General features: G+C 41.9%; 1 protein-coding gene across 3 annotated transcripts in view; it reads right to left on the bottom strand.

Annotated features, from left to right (window-relative positions):
• Positions 1-22,957, bottom strand: part of WRN (WRN RecQ like helicase) — a 115,771-nt gene that overhangs the window by 86,334 nt on the left and 6,480 nt on the right. For 2 of the 3 annotated variants that reach the window (XM_038746693.1, XM_038746691.1), the window contains exons 2-6: positions 17,145-17,228; positions 13,252-13,352; positions 4,703-4,848; positions 4,245-4,393; positions 1,629-1,778 (exon numbers count right to left, since the gene is read on the bottom strand). In XM_038746693.1, coding sequence (XP_038602621.1) covers positions 1,629-1,778; positions 4,245-4,393; positions 4,703-4,848; positions 13,252-13,352; positions 17,145-17,195 — 597 coding nt within the window. In that variant the 5' untranslated portion in view covers positions 17,196-17,228. The remainder of the gene's footprint in view (positions 1-1,628; positions 1,779-4,244; positions 4,394-4,702; positions 4,849-13,251; positions 13,353-17,144; positions 17,229-22,957) is intronic. The other variant, XM_038746692.1, reaches the window with a different exon arrangement.

Genomic DNA, 22,957 nt, shown 5'->3' with positions numbered 1-22,957 from the left:
AGCACAGTTATTATTATTATTTTTTATTATTATTACTATGATTTTGAAGGACTCAGTGAATGTGCCTTAGAAAACTAACACTTCAGTATAGCCCTCCTAATTGCCAGTTGGTTTAATGACCTTCACCTAATTGAGAAACAAAGGGAATTACCAACATTTTTCCTGAAGATAAAAGTTATTCCCTTGGATACCAGCCAGAGGTAATAATAATAATAATTATTATGGTACCCGTTAAACACTATGTGCCGAGCACTGTACTAAGTGTTGGCGTAGATACAAATTAATGTGGTTGGACACAGTCCCTGTCCTTCATGGGGCTCACAGTCTTAATCCCTAATGTACAGACGAAGTAACTGAGGTCCAGTGAAGTTAAGTGACTTGCCCAAAGTCAAACAGCAGGCATGTGGTGGAGCCAGGATTAGAACCAAGGTCCTTTTGACTCCCAGGCCCATGCTCTATCTGCTAAGCCACGATGCTTCTCGTCTCCACTCCACTCCACTCCTGAGACACGAGTCAAGTACGAAAGTGGCTTATTTATTTACCAAGAAACTTTGGGACAAAAAGCACGTCTCAATGAAAGATTAACAATAAACCTAGTTCTAATAACCTGAGAGTTGTGTTCTTGCAAAACTTCACCCTAAGAAAACTTCATACTATAGCACTAACTCTTTCCAGTATCACAGAATTGCACACAAAACAATTCCACTGACACTGTTCGCATTGTAGGACAAACCTTCCCTAATTTCCTAACAACGCCTAGCCCAACGTGCAGTGAAAATACATTATGGCAGGACTGAGTGTATTTGTTAAGAGATATACCAACTGTTCACTGTGAATGAATTCACTGTAAATGAAAACACTTCACTGACCACAACAAGCCAAAATAAGTGGTCAAACTGCAGTGTTTAAAAAGGTTTTACATTAATCTTATTTTCTTATGTATTGCAATTATTTTTAATCTGAAGTTTTAACAAGCATATCAAACAATAGGAAATTAGGACCTGACAATGAAAGGCTTACAATGTTTTCTATTTATAAAAAAACCTGAAATGCTGGTATTTAAATTTACACAAAGAACAGGCCATTCTGTTGGCTCAATGTTAATGATATTTCCTGGAATTCAGCCATCTGTGATTAATACTAGTTGCCTGGTATTGAGAGAATTAAATGGCAAGAAGGTGTTTCCATTAACTTGGATCTAATTTTAGAGGAAATTATTTTGGTGATATGCCAGGATCTTCAGAGTTAAAATATTTCAAACAATAAAAGAGCAAACAGGTTTCAAACAACTTATTAAAAGAGTAGGATTTTAGTAAAAGGAGATAGAGATAGCAGCGTGACCTAGGGGAGAAAGCACAGGGCCAAGAGTCCAAGGACCGGGGTTCTAATTTGAGCTCTGCCACTTGCCTTCTGTGGGACCTTGGGTAAATCGTTTAACTCCTCCATGTCTCGATTTCCTCTCCTGTAAAATGGGGTTCGATACCTGTCTTCAAGCACTTAGACTGTGAGCCCTTTGTGGCACAGAAGCTGTGTCTAATCTACTTATTTTATATCTCCCTCAGTGCTTAGTACAGTGCTTGGCACATGGAAAGCGCATAATAAATACCAAATTATTTTAAAATACATACGTAAGCATCAGTAGCAGCATATAATTTCTGGTCCTCTGTGAGTGGAAATTCATCCCAGCTACTACAGCGGATGGCCTTGTCCTTCAAGAGCTGCTTGTTAAAGAGGTGTTTTACCAAACCATTGAGGCTCCATTTCTCTTTACATTTTAGCTAAGAACAGGGCAAAAGAAATGCATCAAACAGGAATTATTCTTCCCAGGTGTAATAAATATTTCCTATTCCCCTTTCTGTAAGTTTCAAATTCAAAGTTTTCACCAGGATACAAACCAGTTATAACATTAAATTGCTCCTAAATGATATGACTGTTATTTCAAAGAGGATAATTGGGACATGGTGAGGGAGAAACTTTTGATTATATGGTGTGGAAACCAACTCTTAGCCTGTCTTACTCCATTTTGTTTTCAATCTCCATTTTCTATTTAATCTAGCTTGTTTTCCTACAAATCATGCTTTAGCCACATCCTACCACTGTCATCAGTTAAGAAAACTGAAGCCACGCTCAAGTGGATTCTATTGATGGTAAGAAGGAATACCACGCCCAGCACTGACTATAACTACCTCCTCCCACCTTTCAATGATGAGGTTGACCCCACTTTTGGGCAACAGACTCTGTCTGTCCTCACCCATACAGATCTGTATTAGTATTGCAATAATAAACCTCTTGTGTTGTGTAGCCATGACTGGATTCTTTTGTTGGACCCAACAATGGTATAAATGAAATGGTTCAATTAGATCCTTAACTCGGGAAATACAGTTCTGCTAGAGCATGGATTTTCACAATGCATTGTGGATAGAATATCAGAGCAGAATTAGGGAATGTTCTTCCAACAATGCACATCTGCTGGATTTGCCTGGTGCCGTGTCAGAAGAAACAGTTGTGGGCATGCGTGAGGGACTGGATGCAGAATGAGTATTACAAGGGATGTTTTCATTAACACAGGGTTCTGGAAAACACAATCCCTGTGTTACTGGAGAACTCAGCATTCTAACATCCATTGGCGAGGCTCTTGTATATTTTAGATCAATGGCTTGTGTGATTCTATAGTTACTACTTATTATTCACTTATTCATCTATTTCACCTTTCCTATTCTTGCTGTTACCAGGTATATCCTTGTTCTTCCTCCTACTCCCATATTTTTTTAACAGGGAAGGTGGGACTTCCCAGAAGCTAGGAAGATGGGGAAAGCTGAAGGATTTTGAGGGGGTGGGGAAAGCAGGTTTAGGAGTGAGACAGTTCCAGTTTAGGGAACAGGAGGAGTGAAAGGATGGAGATTGAAGAGGTGAAAGCGGGGCAGAATTAGAAGTTTAGGAGGAGTAGAGAATGTGAACCGGGGGATAGAGAGTGAAGAGAGATGATGTGTATGAAGACAGCTGGGTCAACAGTAAGCAACCATAAGTGGTTTCTACTTGTAGAAAATCATTCCACAGCACCCACCCAGTCAAAACTCCTTCTATTTCCTTGGAAAATATTTAAGCAATAATAATAATGTTAAGGTATTTGTTAAGCAGCATGGCGTAGTGGATTAGAGCATGGGCCTTGGAGTCAGGTCAGGGGTTCTAACCCCGGCTCCGCCACTTGTCTGCTTTGTGACCTTGGGCAAGTCACTTGACTTCTCAATGACTCAGTTACCTCTTCTGTAAAATGGGGATTGAGACTGTGAGCACAACATGGGACAAGAGACTGTCCAGCCCAATTTGCTTGTATCCACCCAGGGCTAAGTACAGTGACTGACATAGTGGGCGCTAAACAAATACTGTAATTATTATTATTATTATTACTAAGCACTATGCGCCAAGGACTGTACTAGGCACTTATTTAGACGACAATGAAGTCGGACACAGTACCTGTTCCACATAGGGCTCACAGTCTGAAGGGGAGGAAGACGTGGTATTGAATCCTCATTTTATGGATGAGGAAACTGAGGCACAGAGAAGTTAAGTGACATGCCCAAGGTCACACGGCAAGCAAGTGGCAGAGACAGGATTAGAACCCAAGTTCCACGACTTCCAGGCCCATGCTCTTTCAATAAAGCCACAATGCTCCTCAAGTTCTAGTTTAAAGGTCTAGAGAAAAAATTTGTATGATTGTCTTCTATGGTCCAAAATTATAACAATTATAAAATAAAAGTTTGACCCAAGATTGAAAAGGAAAATAGAAGCCCGAGAACCAGCATGGTAAAGTGGATTAAAGCACTGGCCTGGGAGCCAGAAGGTCATGGGTTCTGTTCTGGGCTCCACCACTTGTCTGCTGTGTGACCTTGGGCAAATCACTTGACTTCTCAGTGACTCAGTTACCTCATCTGTAAAATGGGGATTGAGACTGTGAGCCCCACATGGGACAGGGACTATGTCCAACCTGATTTGTTTGTATCCACCCCAGCGCTTAGTACACGGCCTGGCACATAGTAAGTGTTAATAAATACCACCATTGTTATTGTTATTGTTTAAAGAAAGACGGCAACTTGTATGCTTTTATGATTGAAAGTCACTGGGAGTGTCTTCAGGCTTCCAACCAACGTAGCATTTCTTAAACTGAATATACTCAAATAGCTAAAATGGTCCTTAAGAATAAAGAATAGTCATAAGAATTAAAAAAAACCCTACGATGCTTTTACCTTTTCATTGGCAACATCTGCAAGTTCCACAAAGCTTTTCAATTGGACTTCAAAGTCACTTAAGAGTTTCCACTGATCTCCTTCAATTCCTACACCAGCCTTTCTAATTGCTTCATTTTCCAGCAGCATTTTCAGCCCCTTTGGAAAAACTGCGACAAATTTTAACATTCCCATTAACTACGGTTTAAAATCGTTCTTCCAAGTAGCCTTTATTTCATGAACCTCAATGCTATTTTTCACACCCTTAGACTTGCATCCACATTAATTATATTAAGTTGTATGCTGAGTTAAAATACATTACAGAAAACACGCTTTTCTTGGGTTGAATCACAAAGGCCTCTAGCAGATGAAACAATATGATCTGACAGGGAAATATTTTCCTCCTTGAAACAAAAATAATAATGGTACCAACCTGACATAGAAGAAATATGAAACAAAACAAAAATAATGGTACCAACCTGACATAGAAGAAATATGAAACAAGTAACATTTCTTGTCTGAAACACACAGCTGAATTAGTGCAACTCTGCCGAGTTTTCCTTTGGAGTATGTGGGTGGCCATTCAATATCAAATCCTATCACTGCTCCACCATTTAGACTTGTCCTGCAGCGGGAACAAATGTGCTTTTATGAATCATAGAGACATAGAGGACTATCAGTTCTTTACAAGAATACACCTACCCCTATAAAATGTAAGCCATTTTTTTAAAAATCGGGCTGATTACTCTTCAAGTAAAACCAATTACGCACAATGGTTGAGGATCCATATTATTAAGGATACCTGTGATTTATTTTCATAAAATTTTGGGCATAGCAAGCCACTGTGTGCAAGCTGATATACCTAACTCATGCCTTAGCTTCTCCATAATTATACTCATTTCATGCAAAATAAAAGAAGTTAAAGACCATCTCCTTCCTTTGTGCCTAATTCAGCCCTTAAAATTATCTTACACCAGCAGGCATGGGGCCTGAAAGCAATTAGGCCAGATATTCTTTTGAAAAGTCATCCAGCAGCAAGCAAGAATTAAAAAAGCACCATGGTTATACCACTGGCTAGAGGGGGATGGGATGATGAAAACCTTATAGTCTAGAGGAAATTTTTGTGGGACAGGATTTCTTTTTAATTTCTCTGCAAAATTGGTTGAATTCAAGGTTAACAGGAGAGGTGAAAGCTATTCTTTGTTCCAACTGCTTACTTCCATCCACCTTTTCTCCCTCAAAACTTCTGTATTTCCATTCTCCCATAGGATACTAGTACCAATTATGATTATCATCTTTTTTTCCACCCTCCTCTCCAGAACAGGTCACCATTCTCATGGCTTCAGCTGAGCACTCTAGTGACTTCCAAATCTATTTTGCTGTCACCAACCTCTCATCTCTTCTGCACTCTCACATTTTCTTTTATTATCATGAAGATATTTATTAAGCCTTTACTATATGCTAAGAGCTAGGGTAGACATGAAACATAATCAGATCAGGCACAGTCCCTGTGCCACACAGAATTTACCACCTAAAGGGTAGGGAAAGCAGGTTTCTTATTCCTGTTTTACAGACCAGGAAACTGAGCATCCTACGTTACTGATTTACTCAGCTCCAATCATTCCCCTTGCCAGTCCATAATTCTCTCTGGTGCTCGAATCTTTGTAAACACTCAGTACATCTCCCCACTCCATAAAAACCTCTAATTGTCCCATTCCCCTCCACATGAAGCAAACTCCTGACAGTTGGTTTTAAGGCAAATAATCAGCTCTCACCCCAATCAATCATCGATGACATTTATTGAGTGCTTACTGTGTGTACAGCACTGTATTAAGCAGTTGGGAGAGTACACTACAGCAGAGCTGGAAGACATGTTCCCTGCCCAGTAGGACCTTACAGTTTAAAGGGGGAGAGAGACAGTAGTTTTTAGATACGTACATAAACGTTGCAAGGCTAAAGTTGGAGTGAATAACAAGGGCTTAAATAGTACAAATCCAAGGGCATAAGAAAGTCAAAAGGGAGAGAAAATGAGAAGTTATTCAGGGAAGGCCTCTTGGAGGAAATGTGAATTTTAATAAGGCTTTGAAGGTAAAGAGGGTGGTGGTCTTCCAGATCTACCAACTCTGTTATATTGTACTCTCCCAAATGCTTAGTACAGGGCTCTGCACACAGTAAGTGCTCAATAAATATAATTGATTGAGTGATATGAAGGGGGAGAGAATTCCAGGCCAGACTGAGGACTTAGGCAAGGGGTTGGCCATGAGACAGATGAGATTACGGTACAGTGATTAGGATGGCACAGCAAATTGTGTGGGCTAGGTAGGGTGTAGAAGGAAATCACTGAGGTAATGTAGGAAGAGGCTAGCTGATTAAGTGCTTTAAAGCCAATGGTACGGAGTTTCTGTTTGAAGTGGATGGGTAATCACTGGAAGATTTTAGGAGTGGGGAGACGTGAACTGAACTTTTTTTAAAAAATAATCCGGGCAGAATTATGAAGCAAGGACTGGAGTGGGGAGAGACAGGAGTCAGGGAGGTCGGTGAGGAAGTCGCTGCAGTAGTCAAGGGGGGATATGATAACTGATAGGTATTGGAGGCAGATTAAATATGTGTGTTGAATGAGACAGATGAGTCTAGAGCAATCCCAAAATTACAGGCTTCTGAGATGGGGAGATGGGGAGAAAGTGATGTTGTCTACAGTGATGGGAAAGATAGAGTTTGGATGGAAAGATGGGTTAAGTTTGAAGTGTCGGTGGGGCAGTAGAGACATCCTGAAAGCAGAAGAAAATGCAAGACTGGAGAGATGGAGAGAGGTCAGGACTGGAGAAGTAGGTTTGGGAATCATCCACATAAAGATGGTAGTTGACATCATGGGAGCAAACAAATTCTCCTTGCTCTTCTCCCACTAAACCCCTACTTACACATTTGCAAGTCCACCTACTCGATCAATAGCTCAGTCAGTGGTATTTATTGATCACTTACTGTGTGCAGAGCACTGCACTATGGGCTTGGGAGAGCTCTTTATGAGCAGGGAACTTGACTACGCTCTCTATTGCCTTGTGCTCTCCCAAGTGCTTAGTACAGTGGTCTGTGAGCAGTAAGTACTCAATAAATAATTCTGGTTGATAAAATACAATAGAGTTGGTAGACCTGATACCTGCCTTCAAGGAGCTTACGCTCTAGTGTGGGGAGACAGACACTGAAATAAATTACAGCAAAGGAAGTAAATAAAATATGTAAATATGTGCTGTGAGGCTGGGGGTGAGGTGAGTATGAAATTGCTTAAGAGGTACAGGATTAAGTGCAAAGGTGACTCAGAGGGAATGAAGGCTTAGTCAGGGAAGGCCTCTTGGTGGAGATATGATTTTAGTAGGGCTTTGAAAATAGGGAGAGTGGTGATCTGTCAGCTATAGTAGTAGTAATAGTATTTATTAAGCATTTCTGTGTGCAGAGCACTGAACTAAGGACTGGAAGAGAATATACAGGTGAGATTTAGACATGGTTCCTGGCCCTCATGAGGCTCACAATCTAAGAATATAAGTGGGAAGGAAGGACTGGAGACAGCCACCTCAGGAATGATGCAACATTGAAAAAAAGACAAATATACAAAATTAAAACAATATCAGTAAGATGCTGTGGTTAGAGGAGAATAATATCAGACACCAAGGCACACCTGCAGCCACAGCAACCAGTCTTACCAAGGTTTTGTGGACACTTCATGCTTTTGTTTCCTCCCAGGATGTGTAAGACAGCATGGGATGGACTCTACTGAATGGCCCAGAGAGTCAGTGCTGGTCCCTGGGGAAGACACGTGGCTGGCTAGCCACTGGGAGTCATGCTGGCAGTGCACGGCGGCAGCTTTTATCCCTGACCTGGCACAAAGAGCCACCGTAAGCCCAAACTCTGCTCTTCTGGACAAAATGTTTTATCCTCCTCTTTTCATATGTATATTATTTATATAAATACATATATGTATATATATGACAATAAAAATACGAAAACAACGTGAAAGCTAAGGACATCTTGTATATGTCTATCTATAAGATGTCCTTAACTTTCATGTTGTAATTTTGTATTTTTATTGTTTCATCCCTCCTTATGTGCCTGTTGCCCGTCCCCTTTATCCTCCCTTATTCTTAGTCTCAGAGGAGCCTCTTGAAGGCCAGGGACCATGTCTAATTTTCACATCCACTTTTTTTGTTTCCTCCTAGCATTTGGAACAATAAGTACCAAGTGTTTAAAAAACCATTAATACTTCATCATTCCTCTCCACATTGATCAGAAACTCCTGGACATTGGCTTTAAGGCACTCCACCATCTCTGTCTTTTACTTTTGCACTCTTCTCCCACTACACCCCAATTCACACTCTTTTACTTACCAAACTCACCTTTCCTCTATGCCTCACTGTCAACTGTCCCTGACCAATCTGTTCATGTCCTTCCTCCTACCTAGAAATCATTCCGCCTTCAAATCCACTAGAGCCCACCTCTCCTCACCTTCAAATTCTTCTTGAAATACCACTTCCTCTGAGCTTTCCCCAATTATTTCTATTCTCCTCCCAATTACCACCTCAGCCCTTTCACACTCACAGCCTTCCACAGCAGCTGTGTAGAGAGTAATTTATGTGCTCTTCTATTTAAGTACTATTCATCTATCCATCTTTCCATACTTTTTTCTCACTTATTTTGTCTATCTTCTAAGTACAGTAGCTTACCTATAGAGTATCCGTTCACAAAACTCCATCCCTTCACTTTAAAAAAGTTCCCTTTTAGGAGGAAAGGAAGGGAGCTTTCCTACTGTCACCTGTCCTTCAGGATAAGTTACAACAAAGCTGTCTCCACTCTTAAAAGGGAGTCCCAAGATGCCTAATTCTGGGGAATTCTGAAACAGGAAAGGGAATGGCAACTTTCCTTAGGTATGATACACAGTCCAGACCTGCAATCTCATTGACAGTCTTCTCAGAGAAATTGTCTCATTCTTCCTGTCTACACAAAACGGCCAATGTGGTGACAGAGTACAACAGAAGAATGTAAGAAGTTTGTTAATGAAATAGCTTAAGATTCTTGGGTGACACTACTGTGTTACTCTTTAGAAATAATGAGCTTGGTTCTCAGTCTGCAGCATATGCCAAATTTAGGCATATGAGCTGTCAAACTAGAATTCTGTCGTGATTTGTGTCTTAGCATTATCTTGGCCTCCTATCCTCTCCATAATTGCAGTGTTGAACAGGCACTCTCTTCAATTCTATGCACAATTTGGGGCTGTAGCTCTCAAGTCCAATTTCTTCCATCAATGTTTCATGCAGGTTGGACTGAACATTTACAAGATGCTTGACACATAGTAAGCCCTTAATACCATCATCATTATTACTATTATTATTAGCATGCATCCAGTCTATTCTTAGCTACTGCATAAACGTAGGCAGCAGCACATTTGAGGATGCACAGGGCCTTCATGTTCGTAGGGGACATAACCAATGAGGAACATTCCTAGATGCGTCCAAGATGGCTAAAAACAGCTACACAACTGAAATAGCTACAAAATATGAGATAAATGGTGTCTGTCTTTCACAGATATCTCTGGATGGCTTGTGTAAAAAGAGGGGGGCTGATGATGGACTGAGGCATAAGATATCTTAATTCTTGGACTTCCCACCCAGAAAGGATCTAAATGTTTCATTCTAGCAGTGCTGCTTTTTACTCTGGCATAGAGCCCAAAACAGTGTGTGAGTTTTTCCTGATGAAAAAATTCAACCTACTAAAATAGTTTCATTTGAAACCATCCTCGACATTCAAAAATGTTATCCTCATTCAAGTTTTCCATTCATCCTCAACATTCAAAAAAGTTATTTTCATTCAAGTTTTCCATTTACAAGCTGGTCTGTCTACCAGGACAGTGAATCAATCAATCGATCATATTTATTGAGCGCTTACTATCTGTGGGCAGCACACTGTACTAAGTGCTTGGGAGAGTACAATATAACAGAGTTGTGCCTGCCCACAACCAACTTACAGTCTGTAAGGGGAAACAGACATTAATATCAATAAATAAATTACAGCTATGTACATAAGTGCTGTTGGCCTGGTGGCGGGAAGGGTGGGAGGGTGGTGAATAAAGGAAGCAAATCAGGGCAATGCAGAAGGGAGTGGGAGAAGAAGAAATCTACACTCACTCCCTTGGTGACCTCATTCGCTCCCACGGCTTCAACTATCATCTCTACGCTGATGACACCCAGATCTACATCTCTGCCCCTGCTCTCTCCCCCTCCCTCCAGGCTCGCATCTCCTCCTGCCTTCAGGACATCTCCATCTGGATGTCCGCCCGCCACCTAAAGCTCAACATGTCGAACACTGAGCTCCTTGTCTTCCCTCCCAAACCTTGTCCTCTCCCTGACTTTCCCATCTCTGTTGACGGCACTACCATCCTTCCCGTCTCACAAGCCCGCAACCTTGGTGTCATCCTCGACTCCGCTCTCTCATTCACCCCTCACATCCAAGCCGTCACCAAAACCTGCCGGTCTCAGCTCCGCAACATTGCCAAGATCCGCCCTTTCCTCTCCATCCAAACTGCTACCCTGCTCATTCAAGCTCTCATCCTATCCCGTCTGGACTACTGCACCAGCCTTCTCTCTGATCTCCCATCCTCGTGTCTCTCTCCACTTCAATCCATACTTCATGCTGCTGCCCGGATTATCTTTGTCCAGAAACGCTCTGGGCATATTACTCCCCTCCTCAAAAATCTCCAGTGGCTACCAATCAATCTGCGCATCAGGCAGAAACTCCTCACCCTCGGCTTCAAGGCTCTCCATCACCTCGCCCCCTCCTACCTCACCTCCCTTCTCTCCTTCTACTGCCCAGCCCGCAACCTCCGCTCCTCCACCGCTAATCTCCTCACTGTACCTCGTTCTCGCCTGTCCCGCCGTCGACCCCCGGCCCACGTCATCCCCCGGGCCTGGAATGCCCTCCCTCTGCCCCTCCGCCAAGCTAGCTCTCTTCCTCCCTTCAAGGCCCTGCTGAGAGCTCACCTCCTCCAGGAGGCCTTCCCAGACTGAGCCCCTTCCCTCCTCTCCCCCTCGTCCCCCTCTCCATCCCCCCATCTTACCTCCTTCCCTTCCCCGCAGCACCTGTATATATGTATATATGGTTGTACATATTTATTACTCTATTTATTTATTTATTTATTTATTTTACTTGTACATTTCTATCCTATTTATTTTATTTTGTTGGTATGTTTGGTTCTGTTCTCTGTCTCCCCCTTTTAGACTGTGAGCCCACTGTTGGGTAGGGACTGTCTCTATGTGTTGCCAATTTGTACTTCCCAAGCGCTTAGTACAGTGCTCTGCACATAGTAAGCGCTCAATAAATACGATTGATTGATTGACTGATTGATTAGGCTTTAGTCTAGGAGGAGTGGTGCCTCTGCAGCTCGAGAAGGGGGAGTACTCGGGACTCTCACCCAGCTCCCTTCTCGCACTCCTTTCCTTCCTTCCATAACTCCACGAATGAACCACAGGTTCCATTTCCTTTCAGTGGGGTCGGCAGCGCCAGCAGAAGTAGCCACAATAGCCACAGCAGGAACTACCCTGCAACCCCATGTCAATGCGATTGCTTTTTTAATGTTGCTGATATGACTGCTCTTTGCAATATGATACATTAATTTAACAATATTACTTAACTTGAATTTAGTACACAATTCAGGATAATTTTGGTAAAATTTGGTAAAAATATGGAGCTACCCTGCAAGCCCATGTCAACGTACATTAATCCCTAATTGAATAAATATGCACTACAGGGTAATTTTGGAACAAAAAGGGAACTAGCCATAGATCAGAACCCAATAGCCACTTTTAATATTGCTCCTATCAGAAAATCAGTCAAATTCACAACCCTTTAACTCAAGATACAGATTTCAAGAACAAATCACGTCTTCCCCTTTAGAATGGAAGGTCCTTGTGAGCAGAGATTGTATCTACCAAATCTGTTGTACTCTCCCAACCACTCAGTACAGTGCTCTGTACGTAGTAAGTGCTCAATGAATACCACCGATTAAGTCCAAGGACAGCTCGTACTGTCTTCCGGATGCCAATGCTTCACTGAATCTTTTAACTGTTTCTTCTCCTCTCTTTTCCTATGCCCTTCCCACTTTAAGTCCATTTTGTAGCAATTTCTTGGGTGTCCACCAGCAGTCATTCTCTCCATATAACCAATCCAGGAAGATTTAGGGCTGTGTCTCACATGTCAAAGCAAGCAAAACTAACTGGGATTCAGGACTTTGTTGTTTGTGATTCTGTCTTGCATGCGTTATGAAGAACAGCATATCAATGGCACTGTGGGAGCTACGGTTCCTTAAAAAGTAGAATGTGGCATCCATCATATGCTCAGCTCTCACAGCAATATATGTCCAAAAAAGTATCATCTAGTATTTCTTTGCCAATATATTCTTACCTGTTTACGGTGGCGCTTAGTTTCCCTAAGTTGACTAATTTTCAATTGACTGTTCTGTAGTTTTACACAGACACTTAGTTAAATGTTAATCAGTCAATCAACTGTACTTATTGCGCATTTATTGTGTGCGGAGCATTGCACTAAGCATATGGGAGAGTACAATACAACAAAATTAGCTCCATTCTTATTGAGTCCCATCCCCACTTCCATAAGTCCCTGACCACAATGAGTTTAGAGTCGAAAGGGAGACACACATAAATATAAATAATTTATAATATGTAATTTATAGATCTGAACATTCCAGAAAAAACGATAAAGGCATATCACACTTTCAGACTAATTTGTAAGCATGCTTAAAATCCCCATGTACTAATTTTAGACATTACATAAACCTTATTTAAAGGAAAATTATACATTTTTTTCAGAAAAGAAGTTATCACATCAAAAAGAGAATAATGAAATACAATGATCTAATGAGCCTATATCTATTCTGACTGTGAAATCTGGCATACAGTCTACAGCATTATAAATTATTATTACCCTTTAAAAAGGAGAAATTCAAGCTTCAGAGAGCCAACTCTCTTACCGAATATCTTCTGACAAGAAAGAACAATCACCAGCTTCGTAGCTATAAACAATGGATCCCGTGAATTCTAAGAAGGGAAGGTCATCTTCCAGAATGATCTTCTGAAAATAAGTATTACAATTTACAACAGAAACAATTACTATGCATGAATGATTAATTTTCTTCATTCAGACGTAGGTCTAGATTCAGGGAACAGAGTAAAATAGCATCCTAAACTAACAAAATTCATCAAATTTTAAATTATTTTATCCCCTATTCAGGTTAATTGCAAGTATATTTAACGTTAGCCTTCCTGGTAAATCTAATGAGAGATTACAGTTACCATTAAAAAACATAGAAACAACTGAGAAATCTTAAAAGATTTAAACCGGTCTGATAGCAATCAAGACTGATCACAATAAAAAAGGATCCATTTTTGAAGTAAACTCAAATCTCCCACAATAGAATAAATCAGGAGACAATAAGAGATATCCTCTGGAGTCAGAAAAAATGGAAGGATTGATGATGAAAGTTTGCCTTCATTTATTTGCCCAATACCAAAACAGTCTCCTGACTTGCCCTGCCTATCGCTAAGAATGCTGGTCCTTTTAAGCCCAAAGAATAAGGGATTTGGAAATGAGTAAAAGTTTTAAAACTGTTTCCTGGAAAGCTGGTGCTAATGAAACTTCAATAAACAGTCACAATGAGAATTAGGATACAGGGTATGAAATCCACCCTACTGCCCTCAAATCAAATTTGACAGCATATTTGGGTGAGATGGCTTTTGGGGGAGAGAACAGAGGAATGCTGATAGGTGCATCATATCCAAAGCAAACTCCAAATTAAGATGTAGTCATGAGTTTTTTCCTCCAGCTAAAAAATTGAATTTAAGGGTCTGGCATCAATACTCAAGAACACAAATTATAAACATGATTATAAATATGACTGAAGACAATCCTAATGAAGAGAAGAGTTCAAAGAGGTGCAGGGATGTTCAGAAGAAGTGAGCCTGCTACAGAGTGCTTTATGAAGAAAATAAGAAAGCTATTGAAGGCTAAATTGAACCAAATCTTCCCAAAGGTAATAAAACCATAATCGGCTGAACAAGCTTCTAGTTCTGCAGCCTCTTGCAAAGACACTTAACCATATTACAGCTCATTTAATATTGCCACGTTATATTTTAAATTATTCTCACAGTGACATTTATCTTTATTGTACATAGTGTGAGAAGAAATTTCATGTTACCTTTCCAGAGGTTCTGGAATGGTTCCTAATTTATACATGTTATAACAACATTTTCAAGGACCAGAACATGGGTTGTGCCTTTAAAAGGGATCCAACTCTCAAGGATAGGGATTGTATTGCTTTACTGTAATCAATCAATGAATGTTTTTTATTGAGTGCTTACTGTGTGCACAGCACAGTACTAAGCCCTTGGAAGTGTACTTTCCCAAGCACTGAGAACAATGCTAAGCATCCAACAGATACTTAAATACAAGAATGCAATAATTTGTACAGTGTTTAATTTGTCCAGGAATAGGCATCTAGCTCCTAGGTAGAACAGCCAAGTGACTTGGGAAGGAAGACGAGGAGCACAAGAAGAAGCATAGGATGCAGTGTGACCGAGTGGAAAGAGCATGGGGCTAAGAGTCAGATGATCTGGGTTCTAATTTCTTACCTAATAATAATAATAATGATGATGGTATTTGTTAAGCGTTTACTATGTGCAAAGCACTGTTCTAAGCACTGGGGAGGTTACAAGGTGATCAGGTTGTCCCATGGGGGGCTCACAGTCTTAATCCCCATTTCACAGATGAGGTAACTAAGGCACAGAGAAGTGAAGTGACTTGCCCAAAGTCACACAGCTGACAATTGGCAGAACCGGGATTTGAACCCATGACCTCTGACTCCAAAGCCCGTGCTCTTTCCACTGAGCTGCCACATGACTGCTGTGTGATCTTGGGAAAATCACTTAAATTCCCTGTGCTTCAGTTACCGCATCAGTAAAATAAGGATTGAATTCTCTTCTCTCCAACTTAGACTTTTAGCTCCACATGGGACAGGGACTGTTTCCAACCTGATAAATATGTACCCACCCCGGTGCTTAGAACAATGCTTGATATAGTAAGTGTTTAACAAGTGCCAATTTTTTTTTTTTTTTTAACAAGTAGCCACTTTTCTTTCTGCAACTCACTTGGGCTTTGCAGCAGCCAATTCCAGAATTTCAAATACACCTCTAATAATAATAATAATAATTATGCTATTTGTTAAGCACTTATATGTGCCAAGCACTGTTCTAAGCACTGGAGTAGATTCTAAGCACTGGAGTAGATACAAGGTGCTCCAGCCATGGCTAGTGAATGGACGAATTAAGCCCTGGGGGGAGGTGGCAAGCATCTGAAATTGGCTACTACACGCAGTCCCATATCTGAAGTTTCCCAAATCTACCTCTCCAGCAGTGACTTCTCTCCGTCTCGGCAATCTCACATTTCCTCCTGCTTTCAGGATATCCCTACTTGGATGTTCCGCCAACACCTTAAACTTTTACATGCCCAAAACAGAACTCTTTATATTCCCACCCAAACCCTGTCCGCCTCAATGTCTTTCACATAATTGTAGTTAATACCACTATCTTCCCTGTCTCACAAGCCTGTTAGGCATTATCCTTGACTCATCTCTCATTCAACCCACATATTCAATCTATTACTAAATCCTAACAGTTCTCCCTCACATCATTGCTAAAACCCACCCTTTCCTCTCCATTCAAATTGCTCCTCATTGGTCCAAGCACTTATATCCCACGCTGACTACTATATCAGCCTCCTCGCTGACCTCCCTGCCTGTCTCTCCCCACTCCAGTCCATACATCACTATAGTGCCTGAATCATTTTTCTTTAAAAAAAAGCAAAAAAAACCCCAAAACATTCAGTTCACATCTCCCCACTTTTCAAAAACCTCCAATGATTGCCCATCCATCTGACCCAAGAATGACATTTTTAGTATTCTCATGTATCTCTGTCTTTTAATTAATTAATGGTACTTATGGCATGCTTATTATGTGCAGAGCACTGTTCTAAAGAGCATGGGAGAGTACAATACAGAAGAATTAGCAGACATGTTAGCTGCCCATAATTTGTTTACAGTCCAGATTGGAAGAACATACTGCCGTGAGATCAATCAATGGTATTTATTGAACATTTACTGTGTGCAGAACATTGTACTAAGCACTTGGGAGAATGCAATACAGAAGAGCAGGAAGACACGCTCCTTACTCACAACACAGCAATATGCTGTACTGGAAAGTGAACAGGTTTGGGAGTCAGAGGACCTTGGTTCTAATCTCATTTCTGCTAATTGTTTGCTGTGTGACTCTGGACAAATCATTTAATTTTTCTGTCCTACTTAGACTGTGAGCTCTGTAAAGGACAGGGACGTGACTACTCTACTCTAGCACTTAAGATAATGCTTGACACATAGTAAGCACTTAACAAATGTAATAATAATAATAACCTTACAGTCTAGAGGGTGATACAGATGTTAATATAACCAATTTATAATACATAATTTATAGGTATGTATGTGTATTCAATAGGGTTGAGGATGGGGTGAATACCAAACGCCCAAAAGGCACATATTTTATCACTGTGTGCAAGTGTGGCTGAATCTCTTCCACGGAATCAATTCATTTTTTTGCTATTTATTAACTACTTTCCATGTGTTGAGCACTGCACCAAGTGCAGAAGTAGATACAAGATCACCAGGGAGGATACAGCCCCTGCTTCACAGGGAGCTCAGAGTCTCCACTATGTAGGGAGAGGGAGTAGGAGTCAATCTCCATTTTACAGATGAGGAAATGCTATTTGAGTGCTTACTATACGCAGAGCACAGAAGTAAAATGACAGGGAACATCATACCTTATCCTGGGAAGACATCCATTCAGGAAGTTTACGTGGCTGAAGAGTCATTTTTGAGTTCTTTTCATCCACCTTAGGCTAGCTCTGGTTTGTAATAATAATAAAAAAAAGATTTAGAGAGAAACCAAAATAAGACTAAATGAAAAGTATGCAGTAGACTTTCACAACCTTCCCAAGCCCCAATCAATCAATCATATATATTCTGGAGAGTACAATATAACAGAGTGGGTAGATACATTTCTTGCCCACCACAAGCACCAGTCTTTAGGGGGAGACAGACATTAATATAAATAATGTATGTATTTAAGTACTGTAGGACTGAGGGACGGGTGAACAAAAGTAGCAAATCCAAGTGCAAGGGTGACGCAGAAGGATGGGGGAAGATGAAATGAGGGCTGAGTCGGGGAAGGCCTCATGGAAGAGATGTGCTTTCAACAAGACTTTGAAGACAGGGAGATTGCTCGTCTATCGGATATGAAGAGGGAGGGCGTTCCAGGCCAGAGGCAGGCTGTGGGTGAGTGGTCCCACAGTGAGGTAGGCTCTAAGGTCATCAGGTTCTATACCAAGTACCAGAAGATCAAGCCTTTCCCATCAGGTAATAAAATGTTCAAATAGGCTGTAAAAGACCATCAGCACTTCCTAACTTCTCCATCATTATCAATCGTACCTATCCCACCTGCCCTTCCACTTAGAACTCACTCTCTTGCGAAATTGCAAGATGTCTCCTTCTGGTCTACCAGATTCCAGTCTTTCTCTGCTCCAATCTAACTGGCAGAATGAACTGACCTTCTCAACATCAGGCTAATGCTGCCACTCACATGCTCAAAAGTTCCACGGGCTCTCGGGTACCACCAGTATCAAATCCACTTGCCTAATCCAACCCTTCATTGCTCACCAACAACGTACTTTACTGCCAACCATGTTCTGCATCCTTCCTCTTTCCTCTTGGTCACTAATGTACCAGGGAAACAGTGCAGCCTAGTGGATGGAGCATGGGTCTGGGAATCAGATGACCTGATTTCTAATACCAACCCTGCTACTAACCTGATTTGTGACCTTGAGCAAGTCACTTAACTTCTCTGTATCTCAGTTCCCTCATTTGAAGCTTGGGAATTCAATACCTGTCCTCACTCATTCATTCAATCGTACTTACTGAGTGTTTACTGTGTGCAGAGCACTGTACCAAGCGGACACAATCCCAGCCCACAACAAGCTCACAGTCTAGAGGTGGGGAGACAGGCATTAATATAAATAAATAAATAAATAAATAAATTACAGATATGTATATCAGTGCTGTGGGGCTGGGAGGGGGGATGAACAAAGGGAGCGAGTCAGGGAGATGCAGAAGGGAGTGGGAGAAGAGGAAAGAGGGCCTTAGTCAGGGAAGGCCTCTTGCAGGAGATTTACCTTCAATAAGGCTTTGAAGTGGGGGAGAGTAACTTTCTGTCAGATTTTAGGGAGGGTCCCTGGCAGTGGAGACCAAATCAGATCCCAACAATGGGCTCTAAACCCTGAGCTCCTTGTGGGCAGGAAATGTGTCTATCGGTCCTACCGTACTGCTCTTTCCCTAATAATAATAATAATAATAATGTTGGTATTTGTTACGCGCTTACTATGTGCCAAGCACTGTTCTAAGTGCTGGGGGAGATACAAGGTGATCAGGTTGTCCCACGTGGGGCTCACAGCCTTCATCCCCATTTTCCAGATGAGGCCCAGAGAAGTGAAGTGATTCAGCCAAAGTCACAGGGCTGATCAGTGGTGGAGGTGGGATTCGAACCCACGACCTCTGACTCCCAAGCTCGGGCTCTTGCCGCTGAGCCATGCTGCTTGTCTCTGGTCAGGACAGCTGGGTGGCGGAGGGGCAGCAGGGGTCACGCTCCTCAGCCCCGCACGCCCCCGCGGCCCCCCCTCGTTCACGGACCTCCGGCCAGACGCCGCCATACCACATCCCGCTGCAGCGTGCTCCCAAATGCCTAGTAGAGGGCTCAGCACATACACTAAGCATTTAATAAATACTATCAACTGATTGACAGATTGGCTGAACAGATTATAAGCCAGTAAGGCATTTTTGTTCTAAGTAACTCACTTAAAGCTCTCTACTTTGTCAGGGCAGAACAAAGAACAGAATTTAAGCCTCCTCCTAGTTCACTGTTTTCTCTCAGTATTTCTCTCAAGAGGATAGCAGAACTTTGAGCCTGCCTCATTTCAGACTCTAAATTCTCATTCTGGGTGGGAAGCAAGAGGGAAAAAATGCATGAAAAAACACAAATCTAATCGAATGCCAACATTCTACTTCTCTCCTAGGGACTCTTCACCCCCAACCTCTCAGGTTTTGGAGAGTGCCAGAAAAGAACAATGAACTCCACTTTCACCTATCTTCCCCTTTTGTAGCTAAGTTTTTCAGGTGAAAAAAAGGGATCATCCCAATTCTCCCATTTCAGAATCTTTTTGAGGACTCCATCAAGATGCCCAACTCCATACTGAATTATACAATCCCTGTTTCCAGTTCAGAACATTAAGTACTTGGGACAGCATGGTCCCTGCCTACAAAGAGCTTACAATCTAGTTAAGGAGACATAAAATAGTTTACAAACAGAAGGAATGGCTCAGATAGTAGAACAGTAGATCCCCAGTGGTCTTCAACACTGTGGACCACTCCCAAATCCATGAAACTTTATCCAACCTTGGCTTCACTGACACTGTCCTCTCTTGGCTCTCTTCCTATCTCTCTGCCCACTCATTCTCAGCCTCTTTTGCCAGCTCGTCCTCTGCCTCCCACCCTCTGATAGTGGGGGTCCCTCAAGACTCAGTGCTGGATCCCCTCTTGTTCTCCATCAACACCCACTTCCTTGGAGAACCTATTAGCTCCCTAGGTTTCAACTACCATCTCTAGGCCAATGATTCCCAAATCTACAGCTCCAGCCCTCACCTCTGTCCTTCTCTGCAGTCTCACATTTCCTCCTGACTTCAGGACACCTCTACCCTGACATCTGGCCAACACCTCACACTAAACATGTCCCAACCAAATCCTGACCTCCCCTATCACTATCTTCCCTATCTCACAGGCCCATAATCTTGGTGTCATTCTCGACTCATCTTTCATACTACACATGCATTCACCAAATTGTTACCAAATCCTGTCAGTTCTACCTTTACAACATCACTAAAATCTGTCCTTTTCTCTCCACCCAAACTGCCACTACGCTGATCCAAGCCTTTATCCTATCCTGTCTTGTCTACTGCATCTGCCTCCTGTCTCCTCATTTCAGCCCCTATTTCATTGTTGCCCAGATCACTTTTTTAAAAAAAGTTTAGTCCATGTCTCCCCATTCCTCAAGAACCTTCAGTAGACGCACATTCAACTCCACATGAAAAAAAAAACCCTCCTGCAAGCTCGCCCTCAAGACTGTAAGCTCAATATGGGCAAGGAATATGCCTGTTTATTGTTGTATTGCATTCTCCCAAGTGCTTAATACAGTGTTCTGCACACAGTAAGTGCACAAATCATATGGTTACACTTACCATCAGCTTTAAAGAACTCAATCAGCTCATTCCCTCCTATCTTACCTTGCTGATCTCCCACCACGGCCCAGTCAACACACTTTGTTCCTCTACTGCTAGCTTGCTCATTGTGCCCTGTTCTTGTCTATCTCACACTGATCCCTTTCCCATGTCCTCCCTCTGGCCTGAAACTCCCTCCCCCTCTATATACACCAATCCACTACTCTCCTACCTTAAAAGTCTTATTAAGGTCACATCTCCTCCAAGGAGGCCTTCCCCAATTAAGCCCACTTTTCCCAGGATCCCTCTACCTTCTGCATCATCTACACACTTGGATCTGTGCCCTTTGGGCATCAGGTCTTCACCAACCCTCAACCCCACAGCACTTATGTACATTGCTATGCATTATTTATTTATACTAATCTCTGTCTTCCTCTCCAGATCAATCATATTTACTGAGTGGTTCTGTGTGCAGAACTCTGACCGAAGCAACTAGAAGAATACAATATAACAGAGTTAGTAGACATATTTCCTGCCCAAAAGGAGCTTACAGTTTAGAAGGGGAGACAGGCAGTAAAATACATTGTGGACATGTACCTAAGTGTTATGGGCCTGAAGGTGGAGTGAATATCAACTTCTTAAAGGAGCACAGATCCAAGTGCAGAAAGAAGAGTAAGTCGGGGGGAGTGAGGGCTTAGTCAGGTAAGTCCTACTGGAGATGTGCTTTAATAAGGCTCTGAAAGTGGGGAGAGTGGTGGTCTGTCGTATATTAAAGGGGAGGCAGTTCCAGGCCAAAGGGAGGACATGGGCAGTCGGACGGTGCTGAGATACACAAGATCAAGGTATAGGGAGCAAGTTGGCATCAGCAGAGTGAAGTGTGTGGCCTGCATTGTAGTAGGAAATTAGCAAGGTAAGGTGGGAAGGGGCAAGGTGACTGAGTGCTAATAAGTGAATAATTTACACAATAATTAAAGTAGCATAAATTAATGGAAAATATTAAATGTGAAAAACATACCACAACTCTTCAAAATTCTGCTGACTTGCCTCCATGATGCCTTTCCAGAAAACCCCAACTTGGTTCAAGTTATGCCAAAATTTTTTGGCAACTCAAGTACAAACCTTTAAGCTCATCACCTCAAAGATCACGAAGCACTAAATCGATCAATCTATTGTATTTATTGAGTGCTTACTGTGTGCACAGCACTGTACTATGTGCTTGGGAGAGTACAGTGCAACCACATAACAGACACATTCCCCACCCACAGTGAGCTTACAGTCTAGAGGGGGATCTGTAGCAGCTGCTGCTTAGGTATATTTCTATCATTTCCATTCCCATCTATTTTTGTTTATCCTTCCTAGCCCATTAGACAGCTCCTATGTTCTATTTTGTTTGACACTTCCCCCAGCAGGTAATAACATACTCTGCCCCCTGAGACTCTGAAGAAATGATGACTGACTGCATTTTCCAAAGCTTTTTTTCCTCTAATTCTCTGCTGTCTGCCCTCACACCAATTCAATGCTCACCACCATGTCTGTAAGGTGAAGGGGCGGAGAAAGAAAAGAAACTCAAACGAGTCAATTTTGCAACTGGAAGGCAGATCTGGAGTGGGAAAAAAAAATCAGGTGGTAAAGAAACATGATACTAATAGCTAAAACAGGCTCTATGAAATGTATGAATAATCCAATTACCCATATTCTTCTGGCCACCCGTCCCATAGGTAATTTAGAGTTGGTTGTGCATAAAATAAAATCAATTATCTTATAGGAAATTAGCTCATGGAATTTGTCTAGTATTTGGGGGTTCTGGAAATGAGGTCAATTGGGGTCCCTGAACTATTCTGCAAGACTTGGAATAGTTGGTGGTGTTACACAACTGGGAAGAGAGTTTCCAAAAGAGAGTGGCTTTAATTGCCTTTGCCAATGTGGATCATTCCCTTTACCTCAACACTCTTTCAGGCCAGAATTTTCCCAAAAAGGTCCTCACCTGGTTCACCTACCACCTCACGAAAAGCTCCTTGGTTTCATTCACCAGCCCAGCTTCCGTCCCTCATCCCCTAACTGTTACTGTTCCACAAGGTTCTGTTCTGAGCCGCCCCCTACTCTTCTCACACTCCAAACATACCCTTTTGTGGTGCTTCATCCACTCACGTGATTCGACCTAACACCTCTTTGCACATCCAAAACAAAACTCTTTATCTTCCCACCCAAACCCCATCTTCCCTCTGACTTTTCTGTCATCATACACAGCATCACCATCCTTCCTGTATCCCCCTTCTAGACTGCAAGCCTATTGTTGGGTAGGGTTGTCTCTG

The sequence above is a fragment of the Tachyglossus aculeatus genome, chromosome 5, assembly GCF_015852505.1.
Source record: "Tachyglossus aculeatus isolate mTacAcu1 chromosome 5, mTacAcu1.pri, whole genome shotgun sequence".
Classification (NCBI taxonomy): domain Eukaryota; kingdom Metazoa; phylum Chordata; class Mammalia; order Monotremata; family Tachyglossidae; genus Tachyglossus; species Tachyglossus aculeatus.
Note: the sequence above shows the minus strand (reverse complement) of the source record. Positions and strands in the feature narration are given on the sequence as shown.